We start from the raw sequence: 17,660 nt of genomic DNA, 5'->3' as shown, positions 1-17,660 counted from the left end.
GTCCGCACAGCAGGCAAAAAGGCTAGTGTTATATTCTACCCCCTTACATTTGAAGTGCAATTTCACTTGCCCAACATGCTGTCAGAACCTGTACTCACCGAGACCGAGATGCTGAGGGCGGCTCACCTTTGCGACCCTGTGCAGACCACTCCCTGGAGTTGGGACAGAGGAGGGACGGCACAAAGAGGCACCGGCGCCGGGAGCTGGTAGGCCGACTTGGTGCAGCTGACAGAAGCAGGGCAGGTGCCGAAGACTGGAGACAAGCGTTGGTCAGGCAGGAACTGGTAGGTAAGTCCGGTAGGGTCCACAGGAAGCAAAGGTAAATCCGAGTCACAGGCCGAGGGTCAAGAGCAGGAGAGTTCAGAGGGAGTCCGAGAGAGCAAGCCAAGGTCAAGGGGCAGGAGACAACAGCAATCCAGGTCACGTTAGCCAAAGGGTCAGAGGTTCCAGGTGAGAGGAGAGTTGTCAAGAATTCCGGGTCAAAACAGGCAGGTATGGCAACAGGTAAACACTTAGGAGCTGAAGACAAGCCAGCAACTTGTTCAAGGGATGAGGCCAGTTTAAATAGGAGAGTCAGTCCTCTGATTGGCCACAGAGCTGTCACGTGCACGCTCGTGCGCGCGTCCACGCACACGGCGCGCCGCTGTACCGCGCATGCGCGCGCACATATTGCGCCCGGACGTGCGCCAGTGCCCAGTCGCCCCGCGCATGCGCGGGAGCTCAATGGAGCCGGGAATGGAGCCCTGACAGTGCCCCCTCCCAAGGGGCGGACTCCGGACGCCCAAACTGTCCATCACCTCAGGGTGCTCCGCATGAAAGGCCCGAATCAGGCGAGGGGCATGGATATTTCGGGAAGGCTCCCAGGAGTTGTCTTCAGGGGGATACCCCTTCCATTTGATGAGGTATTGTAATTGTCTTCCTCTCTTCCTACAATTCAAGATGGCTTCCACCTCAAATTCCTTTTCCCCCTCAATCTCCACTGGTGGTGGCGGCAGTTCTTCTCTACCGTTGAAGGGGTCAGACACAACGGGCTTAAGCAGGGAGGCGTGAAACACAGGATGGATCTTGTAGGACCTGGGTAAAGCCAACTCAAAAGCTACTGGGTTGATTTCTCGCCTGATCTCAAATGGCCCGATGAACCTCGGACCCAGCTTCCGAGAGGGAATAGGTAACTTGAGGTTGATGGCGGATAGCCAGACCTTCTCACCCACTTTGAAGACAGGGCAATCCTTCCTCCCCTTGTCATGGAACCTCTTATAATCCTGCTGAGCTTGCTGCATGCTTTCCTGTAACTTCTGAAAGTTTTGCTGGATGCAGGTCACACGTTCCTGGATCGCTGGCACAGATGTTTCCGGGATGGAGTCCGGCAAAAAGGAAGGGTGGAAACCGAAGTTAGCCCAGAACGGGGTTTGGTTTGTAGAAGAATGTATGGAATTATTGTAAGCGAATTCGGCTGTAGATAACAAGGAGGACCAATCGTCTTGGGAGACTGAGCAAAAGCATCGTAGATACTGTTCTAGCGTTTGATTAGTGCGCTCTGTCTGGCCATTACTTTGAGGGTGATAGGCCGAGGACAGACAGATCTCCACTTCCAAAGCTCTGCAAAGTTCCTTCCAAAATTTGGATGTGAATTGAGTACCTCTGTCAGATACTATGCTTTTGGGCACTCCATGGAGCTTGATAATTTCTTTAAAAAAAGATTTTGGCTGTGTCTGCCGCGGAGGGCGTGCCCACCATGGGCAAAAAATGCGCCATCTTGGACAGACGGTCCACCACGACTAGGATCGTGGTAAACCCGGCTGAAGGAGGCAGGTCGACAATAAAGTCCATGGAGATGTCAATCCAGGGCCGTTCTGGGATAGGAAGGGGTTTCAGCAGCCCCCAGGTCTTCGTGTTTGGCCCCTTACTCCGCTGGCAGCGAATGCAGGAAGAGACATAATCCTTGCAGTCGGACCTCCATTTAGGCCACCAGAAGGAGCGAGAGATCAGTTCGGAAGTTTTACGAGCACCAAAATGGCCAGCCAATTTACGATCATGGAAGGTGCTGAGGATTAATTGTCTTGCCTCTGTTGGAACAAAAATCTTCCCACGAGACCACAACAGGTCGTCCTTTTTCTCCAAGGAGGAAACCTCATGATCAGGGCACCGTTGGCATGCAGTCTTTAGAGCAGTCAACAAATCTGTTTGAGGGAGAAGCAAAAAATTTTGAGGTGACAGGATAGTGCTGGGCTCGGAAGTATAGGGCATCTCCGGAAACATCCTGGAGAGGGCATCAGCTTTTCCATTTTTTGCGCCAGGACGATCGGTAATATGGAAATTGAAGCGAACAAAAAAAAGAGCCCAACGGACTTGTCTAGGCCTAAGGCGTTTTGCAGACCGTAAGTATTCCAGGTTCCTGTGGTCCGTGAAAATGATAATGGGATGCGCTGCCCCCTCCAGCAGGTACCTCCACTCCTCCAACGCAAATTTTATGGCCAGTAGTTCTCTATCACCTATGTCGTAATTGCGCTCAGGAGGACTTAGTTTCCGAGAGGCGTAGGCTACTGGGTGAAGAAGCGACTTCGGTCCCTGTCTCTGGGAAAGAATAGCGCCTGTAGCAGATTCCGAGGCGTCCACTTCTGGAACAAAAGGTAGCGTAGAATCCGGATGACAAAGTACAGGTGCCGAGGTAAAGGCTGCTTTGAGTTTGATAAAGGCCTCCTGAGCCTCTTGTGGCCACTGAAAGCGGTACCCCTGGCGGGTCAACTTGGTGATGGGAGAAACAATTGATGAAAAACCGATGATGAATCGTCTATAAAAATTGGCGAAGACAATGAAGCGCTGAACGCCCTTTTTGTCTGTTGGAGGTGCCCACTCCTGAATAGCACTGATTTTCTGGGGATCCATGGCTACCCCATTCACAGAAATGATGAATCCTAAAAATTGCACTGATGTCTTTTCGAACTCGCATTTTTCTGATTTGAGATAAAGCCTGTGTTGCCTCAAGATGGTGAGAACCTGCCTGACATGTTGCCGATGTAGTTCTTTTGTGGCTGAAAAGATGAGAATATCGTCTAAGTAGACTACGAGGAAGTCATCTAAAAATTGTCGAAAAATGTCATTGACTAGATGCTGGAAGGTGGCGGGCACATTACAGAGCCCAAAGGGCATGACCAGATACTCGAAGTGCCCGAATCTGGACCTGAACGCAGTCTTCCACTCATCTCCTGCCCTTATTCGGACCAAATTGTAGGCGCCCCGGAGGTCCAATTTAGAAAAAACCTGAGCTGATCGGAACCTTTGAAAGAGCTCGGGGATTAGAGGCAGCGGGTATCGGTTCTTGATGGTAATTTTGTTTAACTCCCTATAATCAATGCAGGGTCTAAGCGATCCATCTTTTTTCTCGACAAAGAAGATCCCCGCCCCCGCTGGCGAGGAGGAGGGAAGGATGAACTTCTTTCTTAAATTTTCTTCAATATAGGCCTTGAGGGCCTTCAACTCAGTCTCTGACAAGGGGAATATGCGGCCCAAAGGGAATTTCCGATCCGGGCAAGAGGTCGATGGGGCAGTCATATGACCGATGTGGTGGGAGACAATCGGCTTGTTTTTTGTCAAAGACATCCTTGAACTCTAGGTAGGCTGAAGGAACATGCTGTAGGTCTTCAGGTGGAGTAGCTAACGTGGAGCAGGAGACTGGAACGGGTGCAAGGCAGTGCTGGGAACAGTAGATGGAAGAAAAGCTGACTTCTTTCTTGAGCCAATCAATGCAGGGCAGATGAACTTGTAGCCAAGGGAGACCCAGAATGATAGGGAACATGGGGGACGGAATCAAGTCCAAACAGAGGAACTCCCGGTGCCCAGAATCTGAGATGGCACAAAGAGGAAGGGTTTCCTGGGTAATCAATCCGGAACGGGGGAGAGAGCCGTCAGCCAGATGGACTTGCAGCTGAAAATCCTTGGTACGGCAGGGGATACGCAGCTTTTGGGCCAAGGATGAGTCCAAGAAGCAGCTGCAGGCCCCGGAATCAATTATCGCCGGCAGACGTGTTGCCCCTTCCGGGAGCTGTAGGGAAAGAAAGAGGATAACATAAGTCTGAGGCAAACTGGTAACAGGGAAATTGATAGCAGATGGAGGTTTCGACTTACAAGGTCTTACTGGGCAGGTGCGCAAAAAGTGTCCGGCGGCTCCGCAGTACAGACAGAGGTTAGATTGACGCCTCCGGAGTCTCTCTTCTGGAGTCAGAGGGGCCCGTACTATACCAAGCTGCATCGGCTCTGGTTCGGGTAATGAGGTGTTTGGTGGAGCTGGGTGAGGCGGAGGTACTGGAGCATATCTTGGTGGAACCCAATTAGGCCGGTTGGACTGGAACCTCTCTGAACGACGTTCTCGAAGGCGCCTATCCAGCTGAGTGGCGGTTTGGATTAAATCCTCCAGAGAGGCAGGGGGTGCCGACCTTGCCAGCTCATCCTTTAGGCTCTCAGAGAGGCCCTGGCGGTATTGGTACCTGAGGGCCAACTCATTCCAGCCTGTGTCAGCAGACCACTTTCTAAATTCGGCGGTGTAGTCTTCCACCGGCCGTCTCCCTTGATTCAAGCTGTGCAGAGTACCCTCTGCTGTGGCTGCACGTAGAGGATCGTCGTATAATTTCCCCATGTGGGTGAAGAAGGTGTCCATAGAGTCAAGTATTGGACTGCGTTGTTCCATTAAGGAGTGTGCCCATGCTTGAGGCTCATCAGAAAGGAGAGAGATTACGAATCCAACCTTAACAGCTTCGGTCACAAAAGTTCTGGGTTGTAAGGCCAGATAAAGAGAACAGGCATTCTTGAAAGCCCGGTATTTCCGGCGGTCACCTGAGAATCGCTCGGGCATGGAGACCCGAGGTTCGGGATTACTCCCCATCATGGCAGGGCCCGCAGGAGCTTGGGCAGCAGAAGGTCCGGGTGAAGAGGCTAGGGCTGCAGCGGATGGACCAGGGGAACCGGCCAGTTGTTGGAGGCGGCCATCAATCTGGAGGTAGCCTTCCTGAAGCTTCTGGACTGCCTCTGTTAAGGCGGAGACCTGTTGGCACAGCGTCTCAAAGGGTGAGCGCGCCCTGTCGGTCTCAGACATCTGGCTGGCTTGTACTGTCAGAACCTGTACTCACCGAGACCGAGATGCTGAGGGCGGCTCACCTTTGCGACCCTGTGCAGACCACTCCCTGGAGTTGGGACAGAGGAGGGACGGCACAAGGAGGCACCGGCGCCGGGAGCTGGTAGGCCGACTTGGTGCAGCTGACAGAAGCAGGGCAGGTGCCGAAGACTGGAGACAAGCGTTGGTCAGGCAGGAACTGGTAGGTAAGTCCGGTAGGGTCCACAGGAAGCAAAGGTAAATCCGAGTCACAGGCCGAGGGTCAAGAGCAGGAGAGTTCAGAGGGAGTCCGAGAGAGCAAGCCAAGGTCAAGGGGCAGGAGACAACAGCAATCCAGGTCACGTTAGCCAAAGGGTCAGAGGTTCCAGGTGAGAGGAGAGTCGTCAAGAATTCCGGGTCAAAACAGGCAGGTATGGCAACAGGTAAACACTTAGGAGCTGAAGACAAGCCAGCAACTTGTTCAAGGGATGAGGCCAGTTTAAATAGGAGAGTCAGTCCTCTGATTGGCCACAGAGCTGTCACGTGCACGCTCGTGCGCGCGTCCACGCACACGGTGCGCCGCTGTACCGCGCATGCGCGTGCGCGCGCACATATTGCGCCCGGACGTGCGCCAGTGCCCAGTCGCCCTGCGCATGCGCGGGAGCTCAATGGAGCCGGGAATGGAGCCCTGACACATGCAAGCTCATTTAAATTACATTAGTAAATATTCAAAAAGCATTTTGCAATGACGTAGCTTAAGTGCTGCAGTGTAATGTGAGCCCCATCAGTAGTGACATCTGCCAAAGCAGTTAAAAAAATGGTGCTTATCAAAGTCACTTCCAGTACTCTATTTTGGCAGTGCAAGTAGGCAAAGTGTGGAATTATAGGTATAACTCTCAAAAACTCGGTATGCCACTTAGCAGTCACTGAAACCACCCTCTTTCTTGTGCATCAGCTCCAACCCACCAAGGAATCCCAATGGCAAATATGTTGAATTTGATTTATACAAGGTAAACTATTTTAAACATCACCAGCAATAGACACACATTTCTATATTGGCCATTTTCACATTTTGTCCATGTTACATAGATGCTATAGAAAAGCATAGTAAAGGCACTTTTGCCCTGAAGACAACTCAACAGTAATGATAAAGGAGTAAGCAACTTGAAACCATAAAAAAGGTGTTCCCACTGCTGGCTTGTCTTCAGTTGCATGCTTGATTTATCATTTTTTAACTGCCTTTCCACCACCTACTATTAACATACATCCTAAAATATAATATAATATATAACATAAAAGAACATCCCTCATTTATAATACATTACAAAATAAAACTAAGCTTAGTAAAACAAAGCCAATGTTCCAATGGGAATCAGAACTCCAAGCTTTCTTCTCTGATTACCAATGGACCCAGGCTATTCGTTACACTCTATCACGCACTGTGTGAACCATTGGGAATTAGCCTTAAAAGTCTCCCTCAGACAGTATCTCACCCTATGTAGATTGGGCAAAATGTTTACCACATGCCCTTCACTATGTTGGCATGGATGTGTCGCCTCGGTAACATCATTCATGTTCTTGCAATAACATCCGTAGCTTTTGGCGGAAAACATTTAAAATAATATCAGAAATAACTGGCATTCTAATCCCTGTCAGTTCTGCTTAATATGGGTATCGACAAATTTTCTGTTATATATTGTGGCATAGTAGCTACGTTTCTACTATCCACCAAACAATCACCAGGCACTAGAAACAGGACCTGGCACCCAATCCATGTAGAAATTATAAATACTACCCACCAAAACTTTTTATGGAAAAATCTATAGGTCTTCAACAAAAATCCTTCCATTTCTTTGACCTTGTATGGAAACCATGGTCACTCTGGTATCCCTCATAGGATCCCATAGCTTCCTACTTGCCTTACACAATTCCGTAGCTCTGACTTATGCCTTGCATTGAAGCAGACACCTTTCTCTGATGTAAGAGTTGTTAGTGCCTTGTATTACGTCTTCACTTGTATTGTTATACCTTTTTCAATTTACTATCAAGGTGGCTGCGTCCTTGATGTTACACACATTGGCCCAGATTCTCATACATTAGCGCTGCAACTGGGCAGCGTAATGTATGAGCTCTACGTTACACTGCCGCAGGTCTACAGGTTTAAATCCTGATTCTCAGAACACTTACCTGTAAACTTGCGGCGGTGTAGCGTTAGATTGCTCGGCGCAAGCCCGCCCAATTCAAATGGGGCGGGCACCATTTAAATTAGGCGCGCTCCCGCGCCGAGCGTACTGCGCATGCTCCGTCGGGTAAATTACCCGACGTGCATTGCGCTAAATGACGTCGCCCGACGTCATTTGCCTAGATGTATACGTAAATGGCGTCCAGCGCCATTCACGGACGTCTTACGCAAACTACGTAATTTTTATTCAATTCGACGCGGGAACGACGGCCATAGTTAACATTGGTTGCGCCTGCTAATTAGCAGGGGCAACCTTACGTGTCGGGTACGCTACGCAAATGACGTTAATTCGCTGAGTCGACCTCGCGTATGTTCGGGAATCGCCGTACTTACCTCATTTGCATAGACGACGGGGAAAAGCGACGATGCGACACCTAGCGGCGGGAAAAAAAATTACTTTTAAGATCTGACAGCGTAACAGCCTTACGCTTGTCAGATCTAATGGGTACCTATGCGCAACTGATTCTGAGAATCAGTCGCATAGATACCCGGGGCCAGATGAGGTGTTACGACGGCGCTAATGGTGTTGCGCCGTCGTAACGCCTTTGAGAATCTGGCCCATTGTATTTTATTTTTGAAAACCAAATAAACATATTGGAAAAAAAAAGTTGCATGCTTGGAGGCTGTCATCATTCTTCTTTTGCTACTTAGTAAGTTATCAACTGTGTTTATCTTTTCTCCTCATGTCACGTGTTAGTGGTGGTCATATACAAGGTACTGGAGTTAAATTTAGAGACCTAAAGCTTTGGGATTAAAACCCATACCAGCAAGACTGAAGTATTCTTAAAGCGGGGGTTCTGCGGGAATTCGTTTTTTTTTTAAATATGTGCATCTACTGCTTTGGTAAGCTTGTACTCACTTGTCTGTATTTTAAATTCATCCGCACTGTCATTTTGCCGTAAATAAAGTTTTATAAAATTTCCTCCAGGAATGTTCCATCTTGCTTGTGGGCATTGCGAAGACCACAAGCAAATACTTCCGGGATTCGGTGAATGGTGATATCCCAGCATTCACCACTCTATGGAAAGCAAAAAACCGCGCTACCACAACAAAGTCTATAGGCAGCAGCTAGCGTATGATAAACAAAGATAATAAATAATAAAAAAAGCCGCGCCCAAAATTAAAATTAAAAAGTCTGTAACATTCAACAGATGGAGGAATGCTGAAATCCCCCGTAGAGTCAATCAAATATTTCAAGTGGGGCCTTCAGTGATGCTTGGTATAATGAAACTGACTGGTCAAAACTTCAAACCACCAGGTGACATGCATACGATCTGTGCAAATCCTCCACCATAAGTATAAGCAGCTTACCAGATAGCAAGCCTTTAACACAGTTGGCTATAGCCCAGCCACGGCCTTTCAATCCCCTGGACACTAGGTTAGGACACTTCGTGCTCAGCGGCAGGATCCCAGGCTCGGGGGTTTAGTGGAAAGAGATTGCGGTTCACCCGCAATTACAACCCATCGGAAAACGGCAGCAATCAAGTGGTCCACAAAACATATATCGGGAGATAAAGAGGGACGCAATAGCGTGATACCGCAGGGTATAAGATTTATTAAAACAGTAGTGTACTTACACAAGTATGAATAAAAACAGTGTGTAGCAACGAAAAGTAAAGCTGGCCGGCTTGAGGAGCCCTCCTCCTTGGCGTGGTGACGTCACTGACGCAGCGTCAGTGACGTCACTAAACCCCCGAGCTTGGGATCCTGCCGCTGAGCACGAAGTGTCCTAACCTAGTGTCCAGGGGATTGAAAGGCCGTGGCTGGGCTATAGCCAACTGTGTTAAAGGCTTGCTATCTGGTAAGCTGCTTATACTTATGGTGGAGGATTTGCACAGATCGTATGCATGTCACCTGGTGGTTTGAAGTTTTGACCAGTCAGTTTCATTATACCAAGCATCACTGAAGGCTCCACTTGAAATATTTGATTGACTCTACGGGGGATTTCAGCATTCCTCCATCTGTTGAATGTTACAGACTTTTTAATTTTAATTTTGGGCGCGGCTTTTTTTATTATTCACCACTCTATCCCGCGCATGAGCAGTGTTGACGGCGAGCAGCGCCGTCAACACTTCACGGTTGCCATCACAACTTACATTTTGCTGAAATATTTGTAAAATATAAGGAGCTAGTTATCTTGTCCCGTCTTGTCCCGTGCAAGCAATGGCTTCCTTCTCCGTGTGTATTAAGGTGTATAATTGCTGTATAATGGCATTATTTACCTTGTTGCCATTAATTAAAATGACGGAATTAGATCCGCCCTTGTCACGTGACCTGCTTCTTGAGTCACGTGACGAGTAAAATACCGTGAGATTTCGTCTTTGGGCATTATTACTAGTCTCCTGGAAAGCACAACGCTGTGCTCCTAGGAGACATAGCAAAAGACCCCCAGCAAACACTCGGGCACCGAGAAAGAAGCGACGCGCTCCCACACCGGCGGGAGACAGACCAGGAAGTGTCTGCATATAACAACAGATTACAGGTATTTAAATGATTTAAAAAAATGTTAATAGCGAAATTTTGATGTGCATAATAAGCTCTTCTGGATAAGCTCTACTGTATATTTAGGGTGAACCTCCGCTTTAAAAGTATTTACTGAAATTGTAAAAAATTAGTTTGCGTTTATGGTTTGTAACTACAGAAAAGATAAATATACATTTTTAAGCAAATTTTATCCCATAAGATTTCAAGACTATATGCAAATAAAAGATATAGTTGATACTATACTTGCTCTTCCCTGAAGTTTTAACATGGGAATGCTCTGAACAGAGTCTTACAGGCAAAACAAGAACTTGTGTCTCACACTTAAGGACATCTTAGGTTACAAAGCAAAGGACAGAGAAATCCCGAGAAATGTATTCCTCAATTGTTGTGAATTTTGAATATTTGAAAAAAAAATTGTGCTAACAGAAAATTTTACAAATACCAACATTGTCCATGCATCAGAAAACATTATTATTCTCCCTGATCTGTTACATATTAAAAGATAAAATGATCTGAAAAAGTAAAGTAAACTTAGAAAACAGGCTTTTTAATAAGGTAATGATGCTGCATTTTAATAAACAGAAAAAGAGATACGCTGATCTTACCTTTCTCTATATTAGACAAGCTTCATGTTTGCAGGGATAAAAACAAATCAGAGTGTAATTCATTTGCTATTCTGCTTTGCAAGAAAAATCCCACTATGATATATACAGCGAAAACGTCTCCATCCAAAGATGCTTCCAGCCAGGACACACTGTCATTCCACGCTCCATTCCCCCTGCCGAGGCCCGCCCAGGCTGGTGCAGGGGTTTGGCTGCACACAGTCTACTCTACTGCATTATGCAGCTTTCTGTTACTATAGTAGCTCAGGCAGCAAGAACAGAGGAATGAACTGACTGGATTCTGGAAATCTCTACTAATTGCAAGGAAGGCCTGACATTTATATCATTAGCTTGTGATAAAAATAAGTAGTTAAAGCACATTGTTCTTCATTACTACCACTCAAGATGTGCCCTTATTCAGGGATTACACTACAGCTGGAAGGCCAGCGTACACATATATAATGTCGTCATGGTGACGTACTAGCCAATTGCAGCTTTTCCATATAAAGGGGTATTAAACCATTTTTACTAAGCACATATATTGGGTTATCATTGCAGTGTTTACCTTAAAAGTAAAATGTGATAGGACTCTTACATTTTTAAAAGATTGACCTTCTATATCAAATACATTTTTATTAAGGTTGTCCCAATACCACTTTTTTAAGTTCAAGTACAAGTACCGATACTCGCTGATACCCATTACCAATACTTATTTTTTTATGTCATGTAACAGTGGCACATGTGTCAGTAGTTTTTTATTTTTTAATTATTATTATTTACTACAATTTTTTTTTTTAAACTTTTTTTTTTGGGGGGGGGGGGGGGGGGTGGACGGTGTCACTGTTTATCAAAATGTTTATTTTTTTTTAAGTTCATTTTTTTATTATTTTTTATTTATTTTTATCCCTGTTGGGGGGCTTTGGTGAGATATCAGGGGTCTGTTAAGACCCCTAACATCTCCCCTTTGAGACAGAGAAAGAAACTGAGGATAGAGAATTCCCAGTCCCTTTCTCATCTGCACTGAAAATTAATGGAGAGGTTGGCAGCGGCTCCTCTCCATTCATAAACTTGAACACAGGTTACGATGTTTCAGTTATGTGAATGGACAGAGTCAGTGATAACCGACTCTGTCCATTCGGAAAAGGAAGGAACCAAGGGCAGAGGAGGACACGGAGGGGGACAGCAGAACGGAGGGGGACACGGAGCATGGAGGGGGACAGCAGAACTGAGGGGTCATGGAGCACAGAGGCGGACAGCAGAATGGAGGTGGGACACGGAGCATGGAGCGGGACAGCAGAACGGAGGTTGATACGGAGCATGAAGGGGGACAGCAGAACAGAGGTGGGACACCGAGCATTGAGGGGAACACTGAGCATGAAGGGGGACTGGAGGAGGATACTGGGACAGTCAGTGGTGATCGGTGCGGTAGGGGGAGTTACAAGCACCGATCACTGCTGTATAGATTTCACTACAGCAGCTGAAAACCGGGGGTGGGGAGAAGCAGTTGTCAGGCTTTGGTGAAATCTATACAGGGTGATCGGTGCTTGTAACTCCCCCCCGCCGCACCGATCATCCCTGACTGCCCAGGTATCGGGTGAGGCATCGGAGCATTTTTCCCCGAGTACAAGTGTTCAAGCAAATGCTTGGTAACGATACTGATACTAGTAGACAACCTAATTTTTATATTAGATATGGCTTAGTGCAATTACTTCATTTTTCTCAGGAAGAGTTTAAGTGAACAGTAGATATATATATATATATATATATATATATACACACACACACACACACACACACACATATATATACACAAACCTTTTCTTAAAGCCCAAAGTTATCCCCTACCCAGAGTTATACCCTCACAGCAAAACCTTTTTTGCCCCTAGATGCCCACAGCCTTCCACGGTGAATGATAGCCAAGGTGATTCAACCCATATCCTCCCAGCCCAGACATTTTCAAAATCATATTTTTAAAGGAATAACAAACAAGAGAGTGTTCCATATAATTTCCTACAAATGGTTCTTTAAGGCTACGTTTCCACTAGTGTGACTTGTCATGGGACTTGGGACTGCAAAATCACATGACAAGTCATACCCTATTATTTCCAATGATCTGTGCTTCAAAGTAGTCCCTGCACTACTTTGGTCCTACCTTGATGTGACTTGGGGTCCATAGACCTCAAGAATACACAGGCAAGTCTCTTTAAAATCACGGCAAAATCAGAGTAAAAATCACTGAACTTTCAGGTTGCAATAGTGGAAACCTAGCCTTAAGCTGGATACACACTATACAATTTTCTGTAGGTTTTTTCAAAACCTTAAGAGTTTCAATTTTTATGCAATCAGACAGGCCCTTGCACTACATGGTTTTGGTAAATCTAAAATAAATCAGACAACAGTTGTATAGTGTGTATAGGGTATAATTCTAGCCATACAACTGTCAAAAAATCGTTCAAACAAGTTTTTTTGAAAAATTAACACATGGTAGTGAGCACAAAGATTTTGCCATTATGTAATTACCGAAAATTCATTGATAAATCGTTCAACTGACAAAAATGTATACATTTTTCCTTCATTTTACCACATAAGCCCAGTGAAAACTGTTCAGCCGAGAAACACATTAACCTTTCAATTTATCATTGGTTCAGCTGAAGTTTTCCAAACTTTTCGGCTTAAAAACATCACAACCGATGTTCGATTTGTGGCCATTAGGTAGACAATGAACAAACTGTCCAAATGACAGATTTTCTAATGATTTTTCGTCTAGTGTATGACCACCATAAAGGCTCTAAATCAAACAAGCAAAGACCTCTCTATATCCTTCCACTATTCCTCCGCCCTCCCCCCTTTTTTTTTCCGTTGTCCTTTTATTTCTCTAAATGCCCTTTACTTATGAGACCATTCTGTTATCATTTTATTTCTCCCCCAAGATTATTACCACCCCCACCTTCAACACCACAAACTGTATTCCTTATTCTCAATACAAAAAAAAGAAAAAAGGAAGAACAGTTGGAATTTTGATTAGTAAACTATTCCTAATAAATCTACACAAGGTTGTAGTGCTACCTTTAAATTTATTGGACATGGATAACCTTATACATGCTAAAAAAAACTATGGACACTGCATACCAGATATACAAGTCAGTTATTTATACTGTGTTTCCCCAAAAATAAGACAGTCTTATATTGTCCACAAAAAACACACTAGGGCTTATTTTCAGGGGATGTCTTATTAATATATGGCATGTACAATGACAATCTTAACGTAATTGTAACCGTAAAAAAAAATCCTGTTCCTTTAAAGCACATTGATTGTGCCATTTACCCCTCTCTACAGTATGTTCTAAAAATCCTGGAATATCCTTGGTTAAAATCCTTTTAAAATGTATGTAATCCATTTTATAAAAAGATCACACTGGTATAAGGTGCAGTGTGTCTCCCATTGCAAATGTCTCATGGAGAAAATCTTTTTACAGCTCCCCTGGGCGCTCATTTGATCGGCTCTTCTCCGCTGAGATCCATACTGACGTCAGCCTGCTCTGTGCACTAAAGAGGGAGGGGCCGCAGACGAGGAGGTGAAAAGAAGACCTCCAGCAGGTCAGTGGCAGCTGTGAATAAAGTATTTTATAATACAGTCACAAGGAATTGACACACTGCACCCCATACCAGTATGATCGTCCTACAAAACAGACCAGTTTGTTCCACGTACTTTACTAGGGCTTATTTTTGGGGTAGGGTTTATATTGCAACCCTTCCCAATAATCACGCTAGGTCTTATATTCGGGGTAGGGCTTATTTTCGGGCAAACACAGTATTTTTATTCTTATATACTGTATGTCAACTACCTGGAATAGTCATGTATACCAAATTGTTGTCTATCCTTCCGTAACTCTTTAAATAAAGAATTTATTTTAAAAAAAATTCTACAACAGAAACACCACAGAGCTACACCAACAAATTAAAACAGAAAATACCATAGAGAGTTTTTTTTTTTTACCAAGAACAACTGACAGCCAGTATCAGAAGAAAATGATTACTGCCACCCTTGAAAAATAATCACTTTACTAAAAATTGTCTCTGGTATAGATCCTGCAGCTTTAAATTACGAGCAGCTATGCTGCTAAAGACAAGGCATAATATATAGCACAGTATTTCTATGCTTCATGAACTGAATGTACAAAATGATATCACTGAATATGTCAAGCAACTCTATAGCTCCGTCCCAGTGTAGTATGAATGAAAAGGCTGATGAAAATAATTACAAGACTGGTTACAATTTCCAAGTAAAACATGGAGGTAATGTAATTTTAGATGGTGCAGAACATACCTTGTGTTCAAGATGAGTGAATTCTCTTTGGAAGAAGAATAATCTCCGGACAGGTCCAGCCAGTCCAAAGAACAATCGCTTACAAAAGAGGCCTGGCTCTCCTGCAAAAGGAAAAACCGGTATAAGACATTTATGTCAAACACAGTCTATACAAAATCTTGTTTGCGGATTTATACTCTTACCAAAACCCCCCAAAAAACTCAGATGTCAGTGTGCTACATCGGGCAACCAGAAAGCTTTATGGGCTTCATGTAGAACAAAATAAATGGTAAAATGAATACATTATCAAACTGAATAACAGTTGATGATCACTCATAAGGAATTGTGTACCAAGCTGGAAGCCTTATTTTAACATTTTTTTCGATATTCTATGTCAACAATTTTCCTAAAAAATCTCAATTTACAGGGATAAAAGTAAAATGTGTTTAGGTGTGCATTTTAACGGGCGTTTAGCAGCTAAAAATGCTATACAGTATATTCTCATAAAACATTATTTTATCTCACAAAATGTTATTTTATCACCATCTAAAAAAATGTTTCTTGTTTACCTAAATACACTCTCCACATAAGGGCTCAAACTTTTTAAAAACAAGCAACGATAATGTGCAAAAAGAAGTAATCCACAGCAAGCAATACAATTTCTATTTATTGTGTTTGTTTAAAGCGGAGGTTAACCCCTAAATTACACTTTTTCCCCTTAGATTAATGCTCGTTTTGTCTAGGGGAATCCGCTAGTTGTGTTAAAATATGAGCCGTACTTACCGTTTACGCGATGCATCTTCTCCGCCACTTCCGGGTATGGGCTGCGGGAGTGGGCGTTCCTTCTTGATTGACAGTCTTCCAAGAGGCTTCCGACGGTCGCATCCAACGCGTCACGATTTTCCGAAAGAAATTTTCTTTCGGCTACTAGTGACGCGATGGATGCGACCGTCGGAAGCCTCTCGGAAGACTGTCAATCAAGAAGGAACACCCGCTCACGAAGACCCATATCCCGGAAGCGACGGAGAATATGCATCTCGAAAACGGGTAAGTACAGCTCATATTTTAACACAACTAGCCGATTCCCCTAGACAAAACGAGCAGGAATCTAAGGGGATTTTTTGAAAAAATGTTCTTATGGGTGAACTCCCGCTTTAAGTTAAATTACATTTTTTACTCCTTTAATGTGACCTATAAACGGTACAACTCAGTTAAACAACAAACTGAAATATTTTAGGGGGAGTAAAAATTAAAAATAAAATAATATGGTTGCATAAGTGTGCACACCATTAAACTAATACTTTGTTGAAGCACCTTTTGATTTTATTACAGCACTCAGTCTTTTTGGGTATAAGTCTATCAGTATGGCACATCTTGACTTGGCAATATTTGCCCACTCTTCTTTGCAAAAATACTTAATCTGTGAGGGCATCTCCTGTGCACAGCCCTCTTCAGATCACCCCACAGATTTTCAATTGGATTCAGGTCTGGGCTCTGGCTGGACCATTTCAAAACTTAAAATTTTCTTCTGGTGAAGCCATTCCTTTGTTGATTTGGATGTATGCTTTGGGTCATTGTCATGTTGAAAGATGAAGTTCCTCTAGCAGAAGCCTGAAGGTTTTGTGCCAATAGACTGGTATTTGAATATGTTCATATTTCCTTCTACCTTGACTAAGGTCCCTGTTCCAGCTGAAGAAAAACAGCCTCAAAGCATGATGCTGCCACCACCACACATCACTGTGGATATGTTTTTATTTTTTTGGTGATGTGCAGTGTTGTTTTTTGCGTCAAACACATCTTTTGGAATTATGGCCAAAAAGTTCAACCTTGGTTTCATCAGACCATAAAACACATTTTCCCACATGTTTTAGTGAGACTTCAGATGTGTTTTTAAAATTTAGCCGAGCTTGGATGTTTTTCTTCGTAAGAAAAGGCTTTCCGTCTTGCCACTCTATCCCATAGCCCAAACATATGAAGAATACGGGAGACTGTTGTCACATGTACCACACAGCCAGTACTTGCCAGATATTCCTGCAACTCCTTTAACCTCTTTCACATCCACGCTATAGCCAAATGACGGCTACAGCACGCAACTACTTTGCCTGGAGGCCGTCAATAGTTATCCTCCTGTGCTCGAGTGGCCTGCAGGGCCTATGAGTCTATGAGACTCGCTGGATCACAGATCAGAGTAAGGAGTCGGTCCCAACCCCTTACCATGTGATCAGCTATCAGCCAGTGACAGCTGATCATGTGATGTAAACAGAGCTGGTAATCTGCAATTTTTTCTCCTCACACTGATAGCATGAGGGAAAAAAAGGCAATCACCGGCGGAAGACAGAGGGACATCGGTCCCAATCAGGGAGAGCTGCCTACCTACCAGTGCCCACAGTGCCACCTACCAGTGCTGCCCATCAGTGCCCATCCGTGCCATCTTATCTATGCCCATCAGTACCGCCTTATCTGTGCTTATCAGTGTAGCCTATCAAGGCCCACCAGTGCAGCCCATCAGTGCCGCCTCATCAGCACACATCAATGAAGGAGAAAGATTACCTGTTTGCAAAATTTTTATTTTTTTGCAAAAAATAAAAACCCCAGTGGTGATTAAATAACACCAAAAAAAAGCTCTATTTGTGTGAAAAAAATGATAAAAATGTCATTTGGGTACAGTGTTGTATGACCGCGCAATTGTCATTCAAAGTGCATCAGCGCTGAAAGCTGAAAATTGGTCTGGGCAGGAGGGGGGGGGGGGGTTTAAATACCCAGGAAGCAAGTGGTTAATGTTGCTGTAGGACTCTTGGCAGCCTCCCTAACACCTTTTCTTCTTGCCTTTAATTAATTATAGAGAAACGTCCAGTTCTTGGTAATGTCACTGTTGTGCCCTATTGTCTCCACTTGATGATGACTGTCTTCATTGTGTTCTATTGTATATCTAATGCCTTG

At 44.6% G+C, this 17,660-nt stretch overlaps 1 protein-coding gene across 1 annotated transcript in view; it reads right to left on the bottom strand.

Moving 5' to 3' along the window:
• STARD9 (StAR related lipid transfer domain containing 9) overlaps positions 1 to 17,660 on the bottom strand; it is a 194,258-nt gene that overhangs the window by 47,800 nt on the left and 128,798 nt on the right. Inside the window, exon 20 of the mRNA XM_040332736.1 lies at positions 14,742 to 14,842. Within this exon, the coding sequence (XP_040188670.1) occupies positions 14,742 to 14,842 (101 nt within the window). The remainder of the gene's footprint in view (positions 1 to 14,741; positions 14,843 to 17,660) is intronic.

This window comes from Rana temporaria, chromosome 13 (genome assembly GCF_905171775.1).
Source record: "Rana temporaria chromosome 13, aRanTem1.1, whole genome shotgun sequence".
Taxonomy (NCBI): Eukaryota; Metazoa; Chordata; class Amphibia; order Anura; family Ranidae; genus Rana; species Rana temporaria.
The sequence above is the reverse complement of the archived record's forward strand: the minus strand, read 5'-3'. Positions and strand labels throughout refer to the sequence as shown.